The sequence below is a fragment of the Podarcis muralis genome, chromosome 9 (genome assembly GCF_964188315.1).
Source record: "Podarcis muralis chromosome 9, rPodMur119.hap1.1, whole genome shotgun sequence".
Taxonomy (NCBI): domain Eukaryota; kingdom Metazoa; phylum Chordata; class Lepidosauria; order Squamata; family Lacertidae; genus Podarcis; species Podarcis muralis.
Window position 1 is genome coordinate 80,464,047 of NC_135663.1, and position 22,553 is coordinate 80,486,599.

Sequence of the window (22,553 nt, forward strand, 5' to 3'; positions counted from 1 at the left end):
CTGTTACGACGACTATTTTGCACCTGGTTCTGGCTGATGGACATGAAAGCCAAATCAGATTCCTCTAGCCTGAAGTTTTCTCCCCCTGCTCTGCACATTGTAGTAGTGTGGTGTAGTTGGCAGAGTGTTGGACTAGGGCTTGGGAGACCCGGGTTCTAGTCCCCGTACTCTGCCATGAAGCTCACTGGGTGACCGTGGGCCAGACATTGCCTCTAAACCTAGCCTACCTCACAGGGCTGTTGTGGGGATGAAATGGGGAGGGGCAGAACCGTCTACACTACCGGAAGCTCCCTGAGGGGAAAAAGTGGGGTTTTAATCAATTAATTAAATGCATGGGAAATGACCATGTGGATTATCCTATAGAGTTCTCTTGGATAGACATACCTATATCTAGCTTGAATGCTTGTTGCTTTGCTTTGGGATCAGAAACTAAAATGTGACTGTTGCACTTTCTGTCAAGCTGGTGAAGGAGTAAACGAGTGAATGTGTAGGTTTGACATGTAAATCTGCATCACAAGCTGCATTATTTAGCTTCTATTTCCTTGCTGGAATTATGAATACGGACCAAATATTGGGCTGGCAATGAGCAGTCTTGAGATATTCCTTTGACCTATGTAGACATTGCTTTATTATGGCCACGTTTGTCAACCAGTTTATAATAATCCCATTACTTTAAAATCCTTAGTGATCAGAAATTTGTTCTGAACCATGTAGAGGAGTGGCTATACTTTGATTTATGGCCCTGAAGAATGCCATGTGGCAGAAATAGCCAGCTGTCTTTGAAGACAATGAAAAAACATTCCTCCTCCCAGATCTGGAAAATAACTGTCATGAGCTATTCATAATGATCCTCTGAGGGACTATTAACACGATAACATTTATTTGTTCTGGAAAACACCAAGAGACATCCAGTGACAGCTTTAAGGCATTCAGTGATAACAATTCAGAGAAGTATGAGGTCATCCTTTTTTTAGTTTCATTCTCGAAAGTTCTGGATTATTAGTAGCTGTCTTACTACTGGGTTTAAATAGTGTTTAAAATGGTTGGTTCTAACTACTGTTTTAAATTATGGTATTCTATTGAGGTTTTGCATTGCAAGTCTATATTTTTATGTGAGCTGCCTTAGGAGAGCTTTTTGCCTTGAAAGATGTCTTAGAAATATTTAAAATAACAGGAACAAAATATTTCTGGAGCTTTCAAACAGCCCACAGCAGCTGCTTAAAGGGAAAGTGTATCCAGTGGACATGCTATTACCTCCCTCAAATTCTCCGACCAAGTTCTCACCACGACATCTTAATTTTTATGACTGTAAAATACAGTTTGGACTACAGCTTTGTGGAGACACTTGACTTCTGCAGATGGGTGTCTTTCTCTCCCCATCTTGGATTATGGTCATAAGCAGTAAGTGAACCTAAGGTTGCCACATTTTCAGCAGCTCAGTTACTGTTCGTGTTGAATAGTGGATAGACATGGCAGACGACACAGCGATTTCTCCAAAGCAGCTCTTTATTTTGTAAGCTGGAACAGAACTGAGCAGCAAACAGCTCAGCCGGCCTGCTTTTATAGGCAGCTGGCTGTCAACATTGTAGCAACAACAACCCAGGGTTTCCCGCCTAAAGTAACTGACGTGGACCTGAGTGAAAACTGTATACACAATACTCCTGGTGGCCAGGGTGAGAACTTCAATACATAACAGTTCAGATTGTGATTAAACACATACGGTTCAGGCCAGTAAAACAAAAAGCTGGTACAGTGGTACCTCGCAAGACGAATGCCTCGCAAGACAAACAACTCGCTAGACGAAAGGTTTTTCCGTTTTCGATTTGCCTCGCAAGACGAATTTCCCCTATGGGCTTGCTTCGCAAGACGAAAACGTCTCGCGACTTTGTTTTCTTTGTCTAAAAACAAAGACATGTTTTGTTTATAAAGTTAATTTATTTTCCCTTCAATTTTTGAACTGCTCTTTACAGTATGTGTGACTTTAAAGAGCAGTTAATAAACTGTTGTTGTACCAAATTTGGCTTTGTTTGGACTTTTTTTGACCATAGGAACGCATTAATTGATTTTCAATGCATTCCTATGGGATTTCGTGCTTCGCAAGACGAAAAATTCGCTAGACGACAAAAATTGCAGAACGAATTAATTTCGTCTTGCGGGGCACCACTGTAGCCGTATTCCAGTCCCCCACCCACTGCAGGTTTTTTGTTTGCTTTGTTTTAAGGACATTTACTTTGACTGCCTTCGTACACTCCAAAGCTACAATGCACATAGGACACCAACAATGGCACATATATGTTCCATCTAATAACATTTTGCCAGACACCTGCAGTTAAAATTTAGCTAATTAGTTCAGGCCAATAACTGGAATTCAGTCCGCTTCTGGCTCTTGGTCCTCTGCCTTCTGCCCCCCACACTCCCAGATGCCCGGCTCCTGTGACCATCCACGGACATGCTTAGAGGCCTTCTCCAGCTGTTTGGCCTGTTTTTGCCTTGATCCTCTCACATATCTGCTTTCCAACCCACTGCTTACTCTGTTTCCCACTTCCTTCTGCAACTCCACTCCATTTGGGGCCCCTAGGTTGATTTAGTTATCTGGAATTTCCCAAGTGAAACGGGCTCTGTGTCTTGCTTCCTCTCCTGGGCTTCTTTAACACTCCAGCCACAGCGGCCACAAAGCATCCTCATGTTTCCACAGCTTTGCTTGAAATCAGTAGATTCCCTTCCAACGTAGCAATGGTTAGCAGAGATGAACACTGTACAATCTTTCCTGCATATAAAGAACATGAGTGATGGGCCAAGGGAAAGACTGAAGGTGCCGGAACAGGGAATACTGTCGTGTGGAGACTGCCTTACCCTTTAAATTCATCCACCTGCCCAATTTACTGGCTGAAGCCTCCCATCATTGGCCTTCTCACAGTTGGATTGCTTTGCTTTGCCTCCCCTGTCAGGTGAGTGTCGCCATCTCTCTCTGTGACTCAAGCTTTCATGATTCTGTTCTCTGCATTAGGTGCCAGATATACAAGGTTAATATTTTACTTTGGAACTAAGGCTTTAATCCTAACCCCATTTACCTGGGAATAAGCCCCACCGAATTCACTAAGGTTTACTTCTGAGTAAGGATTGCTCTGTAAGGCCCTAAAAATGAAGAAATAAAATAGGGTATTATTGGGGTGGGAGTTAAACTAATATTTCTATGACTGAACTAGCTATTTTTAATTATCCCTACATTTATGAAGTCAAGAGGCAATGTTTTCTTATTGTGTGTGTGTGTGTGTATGTTTGGTAATTGTTTGATAATTTAATTTCATGCTGTTACTCTTTTAGTTTGGTTTTAAACTGAGGTGCACATTATTTACTCTTTCTCTGCTAGGGAACTATTCATGTTTTTGTTTTTAAATAATTTTATTTTGTACTTTTAGATTTTTTTTGGAGGAGTAAGTTCAGTCTGTGTCAGGGTCATTGGGTTCTCTTCTGAGATAATTAACTGTCTTTCATCTGATAATTAATGTTTGATTTCATATTCTTTATAAGATGTTATAATTGCTCTAAGGCTTCAGCCGCAGGGAAAAGCCAAGTGAGTAAAATATAGTAATTGCACATCAGCTGCTTTTTAGCCTTTAGATTAAAGTGTTCCTCCTTCCACAATGAAACAAAAAAAAAAAAACCCTTAACACAAGATGTGAAGATATAAAGCTGGCAAGGAAACAAGTCGGGGGGGCATATATGATGGTGTTTGGTGCTTCTTCCTGTTGGGCTGCTCCAGCGTTAGCTGGCTTTTTCTGGATTTGAACACCATTTATTCTCTTGCAAATAATCAGCTGGAGGCGAGTAGTTTGGAAGCGATGAGGAGAACTGCCTCAAGTCATCTTGCTGGCTGAGACAACAGGCAAGATGCCAGCCAGTTTGTTAAGGGTTGCTTAGAGCAGGGGTCAGCAAACTTACCACACGTCTCCAGCGCCAATTGCGCGGCGGGGCGGAGGGTGGGGGAGCACGTGCCCACATGCGTGCACACACCCTATTTCTGCCACACTTCTGGGTTGGAGGAGCACCAGAAATAGCTTGTGCACATGTGCACGGGCCTCCTCCGACTCAGAGGTGCACCGGAAATAACGCGCATGCGCAAATAACACTTGCGCATAAGCTATTTCTGGTGCTCCTCTGACCCAGAAGTGGGAGGCCGCACAGTGCAGCACTGGTAAAACCGAGCGGGCGGCAGGGGTCACTGCAGGCCGGATAAACGAGTCCCTCGGGCCTTATCTGGCCCACCGGCCTTAGTTTGGGGACCCCTGGCTTAGAGTTTACCTCACAGTATAAAAGTATAGTGTGTACACAGCCTTTCTTTGACAGTGGAAACAGGACAGCATCTTTCACTGCGCTTGAGGGCAGCATAGCAGGGAGGCCCCATGTCATATAGCGCTCCCTCCTCCAATACTCTTTAGCTGCCGCTCTGTAGTACCTCTCACCTGAGATGGCTGCCTCTCTCTGACTCGCACCTGGGAACAAGAAGCAGGAGAGCTATTGTTTACATGTCCTACTTGTGAGTTTCGTCAAAACATATGGCTTAAATGGGTCCATTTTTTTAATCTTATTTTGGATGTGAATTATGAAAGTGCATCTGAATTTAAGATTGGAATGGGACTTATTTCCAGATATATGCTTGAACCAGCATGACTGGATTAATCTATTACGGATTAATATAGTATGGATCAATATAAGGGCTGATGTCATTCACTGCTTTTAGGGTTTGTGGTAGGGAGCATTGCAGATGGAGTCAGATTATTTTGCTTCCAGTGTGCTGCTTGGTTTGTAACTGCTACATGGGGAAGTCTTTAAGAATCTATGGTGCAGTGGTAGCCACTTGGAGCAGTTCCTTAAAACTACCATAAAGAAGTGAGTTGCTAGATGACGCCAGAGTTATTGCCTGCAAGATTTCTGTGGTGAGAGAGCCGTAGCAGATATTTAAAATCACAAAACATGCAGTAAAGTAAAATACTGGAAATATATGCTGTTAGACCTTTAAAATATCCTCTCCTAAGTTTCTTTCCTAAGTTTCTCACTTCCCTTAATATAGAAAGAGACCATGGGTTCGGTAAGTTAAAAATGGTTTACTGACAATTTTTTCAGAGGTCAGATTGATGTGCTTTTCCATGCAGCAGCAAGAAAAAAGCAGGCAGAACAACATCGTTTTAAAAAGTTGTAAGAGTTTCTAAAATTTTTGTATAGAAACACTAAGATGACTTGCTAAAGCCATGTGGTCTGATCCAGGGGCGCTGACTTATAAAAAATATTGGGGGGGGGGCAAGACCTCCAAACCGCTGCTGCTGGGGGAACGAAAGGGGCGAGCCCCGGGCTGCCCCGACCTTAAGTGAACCTGTGAGGGCCCGCCCTTTGCGGCAGCCGATTGGCTGCCGCCGTGGGCGGTGAATATTAATGAGCTAGGGGGAATTCCCGCTTCTCGCGGGGCTGACGCCAGCCCCGCAAGATTGTTGATGGGTCGAGAGCCCGCAACCCCACCCCCTCTCTAGATCGGGAGTGGCTTTGTTTTAACTCATTACTGAATGTATTTTAAAAGGTAAAAGGTACCCCTGCCCGTACGGGCCAGTCTTGACAGACTCTAGGGTTGTGCGCCCATCTCACTCAAGAGGCCAGGGGCCAGCGCTGTCTGGAGACACTTCCGGGTCACGTGGCCAGCGTGACATCGCTGCTCTGGCGAGCCAGAGCCGCACACGGAAACACCGTTTACCTTCCCGCTAGTAAGCGGTCCCTATTTATCTACTTGTACCCGGGGGTGCTTTCGAACTGCTAGGTTGGCAGGCGCTGGAACCGAACAACGGGAGCGCACCCTGCCGCGGGGATTCGAACCGCCGACCTTTCGATCGGCAAGCCCTAGGTGCTGAGGCTTTTACCCACAGCGCCACCCGCGTCCCAATTTTAAAAGGTAACTATCGTCAAACAAGGAAAATAAAAAATACCAACATAATTTTGTGATTTTACAAAGCATAATATAACTAATAATTTTCTTAAATTATTGGGGGGGCAGAGCCCCCCCAAACGAATTTTTGAGGGGGCTCGGGCCCCCTCAGGCCCCATGGAGTCGGCGCCTATGATCTTAGAGCAGGGTAGGGTGACATGGCTGAAGAGAGAAAATGGAAGAGAACAAAGAGTTAAGTAACCTGTCTTCCCACAGTGAGGGGGTGTGACCTAGCTAAGGACAGCTTACTCTATGGTCTTAACCCCTTCATGCATCAATTAGAGTTAAACATGTTGGTTACCGTATATGAGGCTGGATGAATTCCACAGTTTTAAGGGACAACTCGTGCTGTGGGTAAAACCTCAGCGCCTAGGACTTGCCGATCGCATGGTCGGCGGTTTGAATCCCTGTGGTGGGGTGCGCTCCCATTGCTCAGTCCCAGCGCCTGCCAACCTAGCAGTTCGAAAGCACCCCCGGGTGCAAGTAGATAAATAGGGACCGCTTACTAGCAGGAAGGTAAACGGCGTTCCGTGTGCTGCGCTGGCTCGCCAGATGCAGCTTTGTCACGCTGGCCACGTGACCCGGAAGTGTCTGCGGACAGCGCTGGCTCCCGGCCTCTAGAGTGAGATGAGCGCACAACCCTAGAGTCTGTCAAGACTGGCCTGTACGGGCAGGGGTACCTTTACCTTTACCTTAGACAAGATGTTGGTGTGTCTATGATCTCTATTTTTCATACAGATACTTGCATGGCCTTCCAGATGGAGCAAATCTTCCTTCACGGCCTACGACCCGCGTACCTACGGGACTGCCTCTCCTGGTATGCCCCACGGAGGACCTTAAGGTCCATAAATAGCAACGCCCTAGAGGTCCCAGGCCCTAAGGAAGTCAGATTAGCCTCAACCAGAGCCAGGGCCTTTTCAGTGATGGCTCCGGCCTGGTGGAACGCTCTGTCTCATGAGACCAGGGCCCTGCGGGATCTGATTTCTTTCCACAGGGCCCGTAAGACAGAGTTGTTTCGCCTGGCCTTTGGCTTAGAATCAGTTTGATTCCCTCCCCCTCTTTCTTTTTCCTTTCTCCTCCTGTGAAGAGGCTGCACCCTAATGTTTTAATGTTGTATCTTAATCTTTTCAATTGTATTTTAATCAACTTGTTTTTATTATCAGTTGTTAGCTGCCCTGAGCCCGGTCTTGGCGGGGGAGGGTGGGGTATAAATAAATTATTATTATTATTATTATTATTATTATTATTATTATTATTATTAATGCAGCTTGTATGAAGGGAGATCTAGATTGGGGAGAAATAGTTTGATACTGATTTAATATGCATTCTATTAACATGCTTTGAATGCACATTGTTGTGGAACATCACAATAAACATTATTGTATCTCACTGCACATCCTTCAGCTTCAGTACTGAAAGGTGTACATCTTCCCCTTTTCATTTAAAAAAATGGATTCAGACAGAGGGGAAATAAATGTTTTATGCCATACATTATTTCCCTACCCACCAGTAATTAAATTACACTATATTGAGTGAGAGTTTTTTCTTGTAACATGTAGATGTGTCATCTTATGTCAGACCTATTTTTCTTTTTTCAGAACACAGTAAGGCAGAGGTGGGTAAACATTTTTTAGGTGCATTTTCCTTGGGGGAAAATATTTTGGGTTGCATGCTAGCAGTTGACAGAGTCAGAAACAAAAGTGTTCCTCATTTACTAACCCAGAAGGAGGGACTGCCCTACTTCAGTTTTCACAGTGGCTTCCTCAGATGTTTATGGAGCAGCCATGTCCAAAGTCAGTTTAGGGGGCCTAATCCGGCCCGCCGTTCTATTAAATCCACTGGTTCCAGGCACACTTAATTCTCCCCCAGTCCCCACCTTTCAGATTCAAAATCTCGAACCTTTGCAGATTTTTTTAAAAAAGAAACGTTTATTACCTGTTCTTCACTCAAAGTCCCAGGATGGGTTATATCATAATAAAACAATTAAATTAAATAAATAATAAATTAATTAAATTACATAAATAATGACTATCACTAAAAGGACAACCAGTAAATAGATGAACAGAGCATAACAACAACAATAATAAAAATTTATTTATATCCTGCCCTCCCCAGCCGAAGCCGGGCTCAGAGCGGCTAACAACAATCAAAGTAACACAGCATTCTAAAATCATTCTAAAATAATTTCAAAATCAAATTAATGGCACCCATTGGGCTAGAGTTCTGTGAGGATATTTTGAAGGAAATAAAATGAATGAATCCCTATGCCCCACAAATAACCCAGAGATGCATTTTAAATAAAAGCACACATTCTACTCATGTAAAAGCACACTGATTCCCGGACTGTCCACGGGTTGGATTGAGAAGGCGACTGGGCCACATCCAGCCCCCGGGCCCTAGGTTGCCTACCCCTGCTCTAACCACTGCACTCCACGAGGGTGTTTCAGATGGCTGCATCTGAAAATCCGCTGCATATTCAGCTGACCATGCAGACACAGTGAAGCAGGAAGCTGTGCTGGCCCTGAAGAAAACAATAAAAGGAAATGTTCTCTTTCCCCCACTCCTATGTCATGCATATCTCAGCTTCCTTTCAAAAGAAACCTAAATGCATCAAACTATCCAAAAGGGATTGTAGGTGGACATGTTTTGAGTATTTGTTTTTATGTAGAAGGAGCCAAGTGATAGCTGGACCTGGATCCTGAGTAGAATGAGAACGGAATATCACATACAGCTTGTGATCTTAAACATAAAGGGGATATACATCTTCCTAATATGGGTTTAGAGCATGGGTAGGCAAACTAAGGCCCAGGGACCGGATCCGGCTCAGTTACCTTCTAAATCCGGCCTGCGGACGGTCCAGGAATCTGTGTCTTTACATGAGTAGAATGTGTCCTTTTATTTAAAATGCATCTCGGGGTTATTTGTGGGGCATAGGAATTCATTATTTCCCCCAAAAAAAATATAGTCCGGCCCACCACATGGTCTGAGGGACGGTGGACCAGCCCATGGCTGAAAAAGACCCCGGGTTTGTAATGGTAATGGGACCCCTGACCATTAAGTCCAGTTGTGGACGACTCTGGGGTTGCGGTGCTCATCTCGCTTTACTGGCCGAGGGAGCCGGCGTTTGTCCGCAGACAGCTTCCAGGTCGTCAAAAACTATGCACACACTATGCTTGCTGTTGAGGTCTTTTGTGTGTGTTTTAATATTTTGTTGGGAGATGCCCAGAGTAGCTGGGGCAATCCAATCAGATGGGTGGCATATTATTATTATTATTATTATTATTATTATTATTATTATACATGTGAAGCATATTTTCCTCAAAGAATTCTGGGTACTTTAGTTTGTAAAGGATTTATGGGAATTATATCTCTGTGAGGGGTCAATGATAGTGCCCAGAATTCTTTGAGGAGGAAAAGGGTAACACAAATGTGATTTCAAGGTATAGTGTGTGTATGCTTTTTTGCACACAATGCCCACTGAAATCAACGAAAAAGGATAGACCTGACATTGATTTCATTGGGCCTAAGGGCAACAAACAGACTGCAGTCCTGTAGATAAATGCTTGTAATTGAATACAGTTGAACTCAATGGGACTTGTACTGTTAGGGTTTGGCTGCAATGGAGTTTACGGCTTGTATTCGCATTTAATTGCATAGTCCATCTTACGTTACCCTCAAACGCAAATTTTTATGCTTTCCCCCTGAAAATTTAGGTTTACCTAATGCAGGGTTAATCCAATAAATTGGGCGAAATGGGGCTTCATACTATTTGTTTTGGTGAGGGGTTTTTTGGTGGCGGGGAGTGGGGATCAATCGTCACTTTCTGCCACTCTTTCCATGCCAACTACTTGCTCAATTATTTCTTTTCTGGCGGTGCTTTTAACTCCTCCTAGTTCACTCCCCCTTTCATTTCATCTCTCAGAAAACAACACAAGAAAATTTACAATTGCCTATGTGCTTCTGCACACTTTTGAGTGGGTTTAACACACACACCAAAAAGCCCTCTTTGCATGCCCTCTTGATATTTTTTTTAGGCATAATAGAACCAGCACATTAGAAGGGGAAGCCTACTGTTATGAACGGAAATACATGTGAGTGTAGATCACTCTTGTCTAACTCAGATAAGGGGAAAGTCAGTCAACAGCTACGGTAAATAATGCTTGAATGTAGACAAGCCCTAAGTCTGGAGTCAAATTATGATTTTTAAAATTGTATTCCTTCTAGTAGTATTTATGAAAGCAGAAGATGTGATAGTTGCTAGAAAAGGCCAAAATCAATCATACATGTGGCAAAAACGTGTCTAATTTAAATTTTCTTGACCTCTGCCCCCTTCTCAGTAACAGCATAACTTGACTGGATGACTACCTGACCAAAATCTGGAATTTGGATGAGATGGCAATTCACTTAAAATCAAATAGTTTTTGGAAAATGGCCTTGTGGGTGAAATTGGGACCCCTGCTGGGCCAAATATGACCTATGAGTGAGAAAGTTATAGGGCTGCAATTAACTATTATACATTCTATTGTAGGTCAGGTCACCATATCTATATAGATCAGTCAAATTAATTACTTCCAGTGGCAACATTATGACTTGTATATTCATTGACCGCTAAAGAAGACCCCCTGTGAGGGCTCATCCACATTTCTGCTTGTTCCGTGTCTAGAAAGCACAACTCTGAGCGGTTTCCCCCTTGCCCCACTCCTTTCCCAGGGAAAACTTGCTCTTTTGTGCTCAGCTGGAGCAAACATCAACCTGGAGAAAACCCGAATTGCTGTTTGCTCCAATTGAGCACTAAAGAGCAGTTTTCCCCAGAAGAAAGCAGCAGGAAAAGATTACGGGTAGATAAGCCCAGAGTTGAATTGAATCTGGTCTTCAGCATTAATTTTATTGCGGTCATCAAGGAGTTGGTCACATGAGCCTGATGTTTAGGCATCACCTTACATTGTTGTGTTAGTAATGATTTAACCTTATCAAGGGGAGGGTTTTCAAATGCGTAGTAAGTAACCACACCCACCCGTGTGGACTCAATCTAGGTGAGCATGAATGGTTCCAGACTGAGAAAAACTACATTGGTCAGGAAGACTGATTGTAAGAGCCCTGGGTCACAAGTTTGTGTGCTCCTGACTGGGGAAGCCTTATTATTATTATTATTATTATTATTATTATTATTATTATTATTATTTGCACTCCACCCATCTGACTGGGTTTCCCCAGCCCCTCTGGGTGCCTTCTAACATACATAAAAGCATAATTAAACATTAAACATAAAAACATTTAACTCGGTAGCCAGGATTGTTTTATTAGCTTCACCCAACTGCAGACGTTTCTAGAGAAGGTAGACCTAGCCACAGGGGTCCATGCTCTGGTCATGTTCATACTGTACTCCTGTAATGCATTTTATGTGCGGCTGCTTTTAGAGGCAGTCTGGAAACTTCAGCTGGTTCAGATTGTGGCTGCCACAGTCCTCATGGGTGCACAACAGTCAGCTTCACCAGTTCCTGTATTATACCAGCTACGCACTGACTTCTGCTATGTTTCTTGGCCCATTTTAAAGCGCTTAAGCTATAAAACCCTAAACGGGCCTGAGCCATGTGATGGACCATGTGCACCCATACCATCCAGACTGCACACTGAGGTCTCAGTCAGAGGCCATCTTGGTGTGTCTGCTGCCTAGGCCTATGAAGTTGGTGACCATGTGTCAGAGAGGACCTTTTACGCAGTGATTGTTCCTTTGGCACACCCAGTGGAACTGTGCTAACATTGCTGAGCCGCTTGTGTGTCACTCTGACTTGCACCTTTACTATGTTGTGATTTGGCTGGATTATAGTCAATATGTTAAATGTTTTTAACCATTGTGGTTCCATCGTTGATCCTATTAGGGCTTAATTTGATCCGGGGCTCAGCACTGTGCCTGTTTTCTGTGCAAAGGCTTCCAGCCTAGGATATATGAAGTGAAAAGACAGGTCCCTGAACACTGGCATTTTTTCACCAATGAGTAAACATGGGAGTCCCCCCTTGGCAGGGCCTGGGGAAGGGCTTCCAGCCTGAGCTGTTGGTCAGGAAGACTTGAGCCCCTCCATTTATTCTGCTGTTGATTGCAGGAGGCAAAAGCAAAGCTGAAGTCTGCCCCTTGAGTGATGCGCTGCTTCTAAAAGGATATAATCTGCTAACTTGGAGTTCAGGATTTCAACAGGCAAAGAGCAACAAGTCAGTTTTAAAGAAGAGACTCTAAGATTAACAGTGTCTGTTAATGGTCAACTAACTTGCAGAGTTAGCTAAACTGTCCAGATCAGATGTGAGCCAACAGGAAAAGAGAAGTGGGGGGAGGTTCAAACAGGAAAGGATGTATCGGGAATTGGTTGGAACAAAACTGGTAAAATGTGCCTTATGTTGCTGAAGTGAAAATTAGGAACCAGCAAGGCTGGGAGGTAGGTGTACTCTCTCTCAGACTTTTTGTTTGTGTGTTTTGATTCAGTTCTGTGGCTCTCATGGGGCCGACCCTATCATTAGGCAGAGTGAGGTGTTTACTTCAGAACAAGGGCAACAAATTGTTAGCTATTCTAATTTTGTTGTTGTTGTATTTTGACTGTCGGGAAGAGGCACTTGTGAGATTTTTCTGCCTCAAGTGCCAACATAACTTTCCCTACTATGGTCCTTTGACCTTAACGTGGGGTTGGGGTGAGGCACCATTTGGCGTTCTGCTTCAACTAGCAAAATGTCTTGGGCTGGCCCTCTCTGCGGCTATTTCAGATACTGGGCAACTAACGCAGCTTTTTGCAGGAAGACTGAATGCATGAGAAGAGAAGAGAAGGGGATTAGTCTGTAAAATAAAATAGTTGCGGTGCCTGGGGGGGGCGGGAATGGCAAACTGATGTAAAACTCAGCTTTTCAGCTTTTCAGGAATTTGCACAGGATAGATTATTTTCTCTTCCTAGAATATGAAATCCAATGAACCCTTAAGTCCTAAGTCATTCCCCCACACTTCCATATGCACACTTTACACTGTCTTTCCCCCTATCCATGTAGGTCAAAATGACAGCTGGTGTAGTTTGGGGGTTAACAGAATGAAAGCTGAATGACAACTGTAAACAAGAGCTTCCCAGCTGGTGTCTACCATGGGTGTGCAAAGTGGGGGTCATTTTATAATTAAGGAGAAGCAGCGGGAGGGGGCAATTTACTATTGAAAGTTTATTTCCCTGGCCACTTTCTCCCAGTTGTAGGTTAATAAGGGGGAAAAGGGAAGACGGCTGCCGGGAAAGGATGAAACAGCCCCTCCCCCCCATCTCCTGCTTCTTCCCTCCAAATGCACCCCAGCAAATCCTTGGCAATTGGTGGCATCCATTTAGTTGGGTTTCTGGATTTTGCTGCTGAAAAGCAGTTCTCTTCTGGGTGCAGGATGGGGTGCCATAAATAGGAATATGGTTATGAGCCTTGGCTGTATCTCTCCTTTTCTTTTGATTCCAGAGAGACAGCAGAAGTCTTTTTTTTTTATTATCTGGGAGCAATGATTAATTGGATGTGGATTAACAAGCTGAGGTTTAATCGTGTAAAGACAGAGAGGTGCAATAGGAGAACTAATCCAGGATTAGCTGCGCAGCCTGTTCTGGATGGGGGTTGCTTACTTTAAAATATACGGGGCTTCTTGAAAGATCAGCGGCTTAAGGGTCTCCTGGATCCTGCCTTGGTCCTGGGGGTCAGGAGGCAACTATAACTAGGACTGTGTCCATACGCCCATCCGGTCCAGTGTGATCCCAGCACTACTTTGGGAAGATGTGCACCCACAATGTTAGCAGCAACCCATATTCTGTATCATATGAAATACAATGGTGCCTCGCAAGACGAAATTAATTCATTCTGCGAGTTTTTTCGTCTTGCGAATTTTTCATCTTGCGAAGCACGGTTTCAAAAGAAGTTTTGGAAAAGCTTCAAAAATCACCAAAGTCTTCAAAAACCTCAAAAAAGGCTACCACACCGCGTGCAACTGCACCTCTTCAAGCAATGCACCCTGGGTATTAACGGTTTTAAGAAAAAGGAAACAAACTTGCAAGACATTTTCGTCTTGTAAAGCAAGCCCATAGGGAAATTCGTCTTGCGAAGCAACTCAAAAAACCAAAAACCCTTTCGTCTTGCGAGTTTTTCGTCTTGCGAGGCATTCGTCTTGCGAGGTACCACTGTACTGCATTTTGATGTGTTTTCCTCCAAACCAGCTTTGATCCAAAGAAGAACCACCACCCATTATTATTATTATTAATGAATTTTAACCATTTTAATTTTACCTTTATTAATTCCCCACATCATTACTCCATACTGAATAATAATAAATTATTCTATCCATGTCCATAGTCCCTCCGCTAAGATCACACTTTGGACCAGTATTCTATTTTTGTTTCTCATTATATATCTGCTTGTTCATATCCAGATCCATATGTTCAGCTCCGTGTCCTGTTGTGTTTACGATGGTATCCCAATCTCCACCTCTTAGACCTTCCATTTTTATTTTCCCCAGTCTTTTTAATAGCAACATTCTCTTAATTCACTCCAGATTGTATGCAAAGTACTTTCTCTCTGCTAAAACTAAAAAAAAAGGTTCTTTAAAAGGTTCTTTAATTCCTCCTCACTTTCTGCCATCAAGGTTGTGTCATCTGCATATCTGAGGTTGTTGATATTTCTTCCGGCAATCTTAATTCCAGTTTGGGATTCATCCAGCCCAGCCTTTCGCATGATGTATTCTGCATATAAATTAAATAGGCAGGGAGACAAAATACAGCCTTGTCGTACTCCTTTTCCAATTTTGAACCAATCAGTTGTTCCATATCCAGTTCTAACTGTAGCTTCTTGTCCCACATAGAGATTTCTCAGGAGACAGATGAGGTGATCAGGCACTCCCATTTCTTTAAGAACTTGCCATAGTTTGCTGTGGTCAACACAGTCAAAGGCTTTTGCATAGTCAATGAAGCAGAAGTAGATGTCTTTCTGGAACTCTCTAGCTTTCTCCATAATCCAGCGCATGTTTGCAATTTGGTCTCTGGTTCCTCTGCCTCTTCTAAATCCAGCTTGCACTTCTGGGAGTTCTCAATCCACATACTGCTTGAGCCTTCTTTGTAGAATTTTAAGCATAACCTTGCTAGCGTGTGAAATGAGTGCAATTGTGCGGTAGTTGGAGCATTCTTTGGCACTGCCCTTCTTTGGGATGTAGACTGATCTTCTCCAATCTTCTGGCCACTGCTGAGTTTTCCAAATTTGCTGGCATATTGAGTGTAGCACCTTAACAGTGTAGCATCTTTTAAAATTTTAAATAGTTCAGCTGGAATACCATCACTTCCACTGGCCTTGTTATTTGCAGTGCTTTCTAAGGCCCATTTGACTTCACTCTCCAGGATGTCTGGCTCAAGGTCAGCAACCACACTACCTGGGGTGTACGAGACATCCATATCTTTCTGGTATAATTCCTCTGTGTATTCTTGCCACCTCTTCTTGATGTCTTCTGCTTCTGTTAGGTCCTTACCACTTTTGTCCTTTATTATGGTAATCTTTGCACGAAATGTTCCTTTCATATCTCCAATTTTCTTGAACAGATGTCTGGTTCTTCCCATTCTGTTGTTTTCCTCTATTTGTTTGCATTGCTCGTTTAAGAAGTCCTTCTTGTCTCTCCTTGCTATTCTTTGGAAATCTGCATTCAATTTCCTGTATCTTTCATTATCTCCCTCGCATTTTGCTTGCCTTCTCTCCTCCACTATTTGTAAGGCCTCGTTGGACAGCCACTTTGCTTTCTTGCATTTCCTTTTCATTGGGATGGTTTTCGTTGCTGCCTCCTGTACAATGTTACGAGCCTCCATCCATAGTTCTTCAGGCACTCTGTCCACCAAATCTAAATCCTTAAACCTGTTCCTCACTTCCACTGTGTATTCATAAGGGATTTGACTTAGATTGTATCTTACCGGCCCAGTGGTTTTTCCTACTTTCTTCAGTTTAAGCTTGAATTTTGCTATAAGAAGCCGATGATCTGAGCCACAGTCAGCTCCAGGTCTTGTTTTTGCTGACTGTATAGAGCTTCTCCATCTTTGGCTGCAGAGAATATAATCAATCTGATTTCGATGCTGCCCATCTGGTGATGTCCATGTGTAGAGTCGTCTCTTGTGTTGTTGGGAAAGCGTGTTTGTGATGACCAGCTTGTTCTCTTGACAGAACTCTATTAGCCTTTGCCCTGCTTCGTTTTGATCTCCAAGGCCAAACTTGCCAGTTGTTCCTTTTATCTCTTGCCTCCCTACTTTAGCATTCCAATCCCCTATAATGAGAAGAACATCCTTCTTTGGTGTCATTTCTATAAGGTGTTGTAAGTCTTCATAGAATTGGTCAATTTCAGTTTCTTCAGCAAAGGTACCTTCACCATATTAGATGCTTTTAATGTTCTTGTTATTATTAGCCACTCAATCCACCTTAATATAGCCTGCTTAAAAACTATAGTGTTGGACTTCTGCAGCTGTGACTGTTATCTAGAAGCAAATTCTTTTTCTCATGAGAGACATTTTCTTGAGTTCTTTAGTGGAAGTGGTAGCTCAGTCTCATAGCCACAATACTATATCACGTCAGTGACATCAACAGAGTTTGTGTGGTAATTTGCTTTTTATAGAGCTGGTAGTACCTGAAAAAGATGGAGTCCTCAGTAGTAACAGGAGAAGAACAATTTGGCACATCTGTTTCTGAGTATGATGCTGTCACAGAGGGAAAGAATCCTTGCATCTCTCCCTCACACCTGCAACCCAAGCAGAAAACCAGCTGGGAAGAGAGCGCCGAGCTACTGGGAGAGAGCACCTCTCCTTGCAAGCTTGTGCCTTTGTCCAATGTGAATGAGAGAATTGCATTGCAGCAGCAGCAGCAAAAAGGTAAGGTCTGTTAACGTCCTCCAGTTGTTTCACCTCTCCTCAACCCTCAAACATATAATAATAACAATAATAACTACACCAGTGTGGTGTAGTGGTTAAGAGCGGTAGTCTCGTAATCTCGGGAGCCGGGTTCGCGTCTCCGCTCCTCCACATGCAGCTGCTGGGTGACCTGGGCTAGTCACACTTCTCTGAAGTCTCTCAGCCCCACTCACCTCACAGAGTGTTTGTTGTGGGGGAGGAAGGGAAAGGAGAATGTTAGCCGCTCTGAGACTCCTTAGGGTAGTGATAAAGCGGGATATCAAATCCAAATCCAAAAATTAATTTTTTCCCCCAGTAGCACCTTAGAGACCAACTAAGTTTGTTATTGGTATGAGCTTTTGTGTGCATGCACACTTCTTCAGATACCTGAAGAAGAAGAATAGTTCAATCTGCTTCAATACTCATATGTTGCCAGTGAAACTATGTCAATTATGGTAGCATTGCAGTCTAAAAGGGAAAATCACAGGGGTAACGTTGTATTATTTATTTGGTTTTGTTCTTAGAAAAAGGAGTGTCTCAATTGAAGTTCTGTTCAGTAAGGGGATAATTTGCATTCATGAATGCATTCAGCTTGCATTCAACTGGCTGTGGTTCAGGAGATTACGCTGCATGCTTCATTACTTAAATTCCCAGTATTTCTGCTCATAATATTATTCAACACATTTTTAACAATGGAATATTTCTGCTATACATGATGAAAATATCTTTTTGACATTTCTGATGTTTTAGATAGGTACAATTACTTGGAAGTAAGTTCCATAGTAAGGGACGCGGGTGGCACTGTGGGTAAAACCTCAGTGCCTAGGGCTTGCCGATCGCATGGTCGGCGGTTCGAATCCCCGCGGCGGGGTGCGCTCCCGTCTTTCGGTCCTAGCTCCTGCCCACCTAGCAGTTCGAAAGCACTCCTAAGTGCAAGTAGATAAATAGGTACCGCTTTATAGCGGGAAGGTAAACGGCGTTTCCGTGTGCTGCGCTGGTGCTGGCTCGCCAGAGCAGCTTCGTCACGCTGGCCACGTGACCCGGAAGTGTCTCCGGACAGCACTGGCCCCCGGCCTCTTGAGTGAGATGGGCGCACAACCCTAGAGTCGGACACGACTGGCCCGTACGGGCAGGGGTACCTTTACCTGGTACTTACTTCTGAGTTAATATGCATAGAACTGTACTACTGTTGGTATTCTAATTTTTACCACATTTATTTATTTATATTTAGTATATATAGTATAGTCTTTATTCCTTGTCTTTCATAATAAAAAAGTGAAATACTGCAAATATTCACATATCCTTTTGCAAAAGGAAGAGGCATCTGAAAGCCACTGCCAATCAAAGTAGACAGTTCTAAGCTAGATGAAGTAATCTGACTTCAGTATAAGGTAGGTTAATCATATGTTCATATTCACAGTCTACCAAACACATATTTTCAGATTTACCCCTGAAGATAACCATGGTAAGATGTAAGACTGGGCTTCCTGACTCTCAGCTGCAGGGTTATCTGAGAGGACGACTTCGTCTTCTGGAAAACGATGACAAAAAAGCCAGGGCAGTTTTCTGTGTAAGTCATTTACAACCAGTTATTATCCACAATTGCCTTCAGTGCCACAAAATTAAGCTTCCAGGATCTATAATAAGCCATGGGAATTGTTTTTGCACAGCCTGCTATCCTTCGTGTAGAAAATATGGCTGGGCATCCCTGTCTCTGTTACCTGCAAAGCACAAAATGGTCACAACTTAAGGGGGCAATAATTTTAGCTCTGTAGCTGAAGTCAGCCTTATTTCTTGATGCTTTATGATAAAGCAAAGCTGTCAACTTGGCTGCCAACGCTATAAAGCTGAAATAACAGCACCTGCTGTATTCTCAGGCCAGTTATAGTATTCACCTTTGAAAGCCCTAAATGGCCTGAGAGGAGGGATATTCACAGGACCACTTGCTGCTTTCAGGCGCCTGGCACAGATGGGAATCTCTTTGCTTCCCAGGGGGCGTTTCCACCCCCACCCCACTTTCCTCACAATTCAACCCAAGAAGGATTATTGCGATGTGCCGTCTGATCAGACAAGCGACAGGAAGGTTGTCTCTGGATGAAGATTAGCTCCACCCCACCCCCGCAGTCCTGCTCTCTCTCCCCCCCCCTCTCAGCTGCTCCCCCGTCAGCTGAGCCACACAAGGGGAATTGCAGGGAAAGGAAAGTTTAAACCTTCCCTCCCCCTGCCATCATTCTGATGCATCCCCACCACCGCTGCTATTAAGTTTAATAGTAGCAAGGGGCCCAATTATCATGGGGAAATGCAGGGGAAGGGATATTTAACCAGGCAAGAGGTCTGGGAGAGAAAGGGTGTCAAGTACCGCTAATCCTTCCCACTGCCATTTCTGGCTCAGTCCACTGCTGAAAGATTAGTCCAAGTCCAGCCTTCTTTGCCTCTGCTGGTTAAAACTTTCCTTCCTCTTCACTGCCCCTTGTGCTGCTCAGCTGAGTGGAGCATCCAGGTCAGGTTGGTGAGAAGGGACCTGGACAGCAGACAAAATTTAGGATTAGAGGGCCCCCACTTCTTTTTCCTGCAGATTGGCTGGGTATGTTGTGGCCCATGTAAGATCATAGATTGGCACTGAAGCAGCCCAGGGAGTGCAGATTGCACACTTCTGAACAAGAAATAGAAAATGGCATGTTTCTAGGAGACTCTGCATACTAACCAGACAATGTGCATATTACCCAGCAAATGTACCAAATGCAATTGACACATGCCCAAACCTCTTTGGAGATTCTAGATTCAGGTGGGTAGCCGTGTTGGTCTGACGCAGTTGAAATAACAAAAAAAAAAAAAAAAAAAAGGTCCAGTAGCACCTTAGTTTATAAGGTGCTACTGGACAATATTTTATTTATTTTTATTTTTATTCCCTTTGGAGATTATGCATCATATCTGGAGAATGTATAAAACTCAGTAAATATATGCTCATTTCCCAAGACCTGTTGGAAATTGCATATATTGACTGGGAATATGGAATTCTCTCTTCACGAAAGGTTTGTTTGTTTCATACAATTTATATACCACTTGATTAGAAAATAAAAAATAAAAAAAATCTCAAAGCAATTTACAAAACAATACAATGATCAGTAAAAAAAACAGTTAAAATTATTTAAAATGTTCAAATTAATTAAAACAGCAATAAGCTAAAAATGGATTAAAACATATGTGAACATTCTGCATATCTGGTTAGTCTTTGTCTAAACAAAAATGTTTCTGGTAGGCACTGAGAAAAGTACAATGAAGGTGCTCGCCTGATGTCAGTAGGCAGGGCGTCTCAAATTGTGAGTGCTGGCACGCTAAAAGATTGATTTCTTTCGAACACTGAACAATTATTATGTGGCACCTGTAGCAGTGCCAGTTCCGCTAATCGAAATGGTCTGGTGGCAGATATGGTGTAAGGTGATCTCAAAGATAAACTCGCAGGATTATGTGCACATTCTCTGAAACCTGGTGACTCTGCACAATGGCCAGTTGTGTACATTGACCACTCAACTTACATTCCTATTAACACATGCAGGGCTTTTCTTTCCAGCTGGAACTCACCAGAACCGAGTTCTGGCACCTCTTTTTCTAGGAAAAAAGCCCTAGTTGCAAAATACATGTATGCTTTTTTGCTTTACTCGGTGCAGCTGGGTTGCTCTTTCTCACTCCAATCACTAATGTAGCTTCCGTAGGTCTGTTTCTCTTGGGGCAAACTTGTGGTTTAATTATTTCCACCATGGTTTTTTATCTTTTAGCTCAAATATGATTTAACTGGTTCCTTCCATAGGACTCACATACAGTGGTGCCTCGCAAGACGAAAATAATCCATTCCGCGAGTCTCTTCGTCTAGCGTTTTTTTCGTCTTGCGAAGCAACCCTATTAGCGGATTAGCGCTATTAGCGGTTTAGCGGCTTAGCGGCTATTAAAGGCTTAGCGGCTTAGCAGCTAAAAGGCTATTAGCGGCTTAGCGGCTTAGAAAAAGGGGGGGAGCAGAAAAAATTGCAAGACTCGCAAGACGTTTTCGTCTTGCAAAGCAAGCCCATAGGGAAATTCGTCTTGCAAAGCAACTCAAAAACGGAAAACCCTTTCGTCTAGCGGGTTTTTCGTCTTGCGAGGCATTCGTCTTGCGGGGCACCACTGTATATGTATTGTCTTCATCTGTATTGGAACTGTTTTAAATATATATATATATATATATATATATATATATATATATTAAAGGTGTTGCAAAGAATTTGTATTGTTTCATCACTTGTTCGCTGCCCTAGGCTCCCTTGGGAGGAAGGACAGGATATAAATTTAATCAAAAGCAACAATCAGCAACACATGGGTGTTTTTGCCTTTCTTAGGAGTTGTCTGCCAGGCTGCTGTCCATTCACAGTGAAGACCAACTAATAGTGGTGACATTTTGGACCTTTGAAGAAATCTGGAAGTTTGTAACTTATTATTCCCTTGGTAAAGCACTTCTTCCTATAGGAAAGTTAAGATTTTTTGTGATTGTTGCTATTGTAAATATAAGTCCTCACAGTACATTTCTTCATAGGAAGAAATATAAACCAGCTTTTTTCAATGCTTGCTATTTTTTCTGCTTTCTTTTTTGGAAACATGCTGTTGGATTTTGGATGCTTTGTCCTGGATCTTAGGCAAGTCAATCGAAAAGGGCTTGAAAATGGAAGGGGTTTCAACATCTTTACTCATTACTCAAAGTGAAAACACTTGTAAGGATGAAATATTTATCAGCATAGCTTCCACTAGATAAAACTGAGGGCTGTAAACTCTCCATTTCTGTTTGGCTGAAGATGGGTGTCATAAACTAAAAGTACATAATTGAGCACTATGATGACGATGACAATCATAGAATGATATTTTATTTATTTTATTTTATTATACCCTGCCCTTCATCTGTAGATTTCAGGGCGGTTCACAGCATAAAATTACAAAATAAAAAGCACAAAGTATATAATAAAAGTAAGAACAAAAAACAAACTAGCAGTCCCCCATCCAACAACACATTTAATAGGGCACCGAGTGTTAATAAGCCAAAGGCCTGATTGAAGAGGAACATTATTGCCTGGCGCCTAAAGATGTATAATGAAGGCGCCAGGCGAACTTCACTGGGGAGAGCATTCCACAGACAGGGAGCCACTGCAGAGAAGGCCCTGTTCTCACGTTGCCACCCTCCGGACCTCTCGTGCAGGAAGCACGTGAAGGAGGGTCTCAGATGATGATCTCAGGGTCCAGGTAGATTCATATGGAAAGAGGCAGTCCTTGAGGTATTGTGGTCCTGAGCCATTTTAAGCCTTTATAGGTCAGAACCAGCACTTTGAATTGGGCCCAAAAACTAATTGTCAGCTACTGTAGTCCAGCCAGGATCGGTGTAATGTGCCTGAACCATTTTGCCCCAGTAATCAATCTGGCTGCCAAATTCTGCACCAGCTGAAGTTTCTGAACCATCTTCAGAGGCAGCCCTACGTATAACATGCTGCGGTAATCTAACTTTGAGGTTACCAGAGCATAGAGCAAATAGTTTTTATTCCCCATGCTTGCTTTCAAGTCCTTTTTCTTTAGTTTTAAAAAGTTTGTTTCATCTCTGTTACGACAAATGAACTGAATTCAGAAATGCATAAAAAGTAGGTGACATGCACAGCCCTCTTGCCCTA

At 43.1% G+C, this 22,553-nt stretch overlaps 2 protein-coding genes across 4 annotated transcripts in view; both read left to right on the forward strand.

Moving 5' to 3' along the window:
• PSMA4 (proteasome 20S subunit alpha 4) overlaps positions 1-22,553 on the forward strand; it is a 132,946-nt gene that overhangs the window by 53,313 nt on the left and 57,080 nt on the right. The gene's annotated exons all lie outside the window — the stretch shown is intronic.
• SH3TC1 (SH3 domain and tetratricopeptide repeats 1) overlaps positions 2,733-22,553 on the forward strand; it is a 41,825-nt gene continuing 22,004 nt past the window's right edge. The window contains exons 1-4 of one of the 3 annotated variants that reach the window (XM_077934548.1): positions 2,733-2,948; positions 16,602-16,854; positions 18,315-18,442; positions 21,243-21,348. In XM_077934548.1, coding sequence (XP_077790674.1) covers positions 16,623-16,854; positions 18,315-18,442; positions 21,243-21,348 — 466 coding nt within the window. In that variant the 5' untranslated portion in view covers positions 2,733-2,948; positions 16,602-16,622. Of the gene's footprint in view, positions 2,949-11,996; positions 12,400-16,601; positions 16,855-18,314; positions 18,443-21,242; positions 21,349-22,553 lie in introns of those variants that run through there. The other 2 variants (XM_077934549.1, XM_028744060.2) reach the window with 2 other exon arrangements.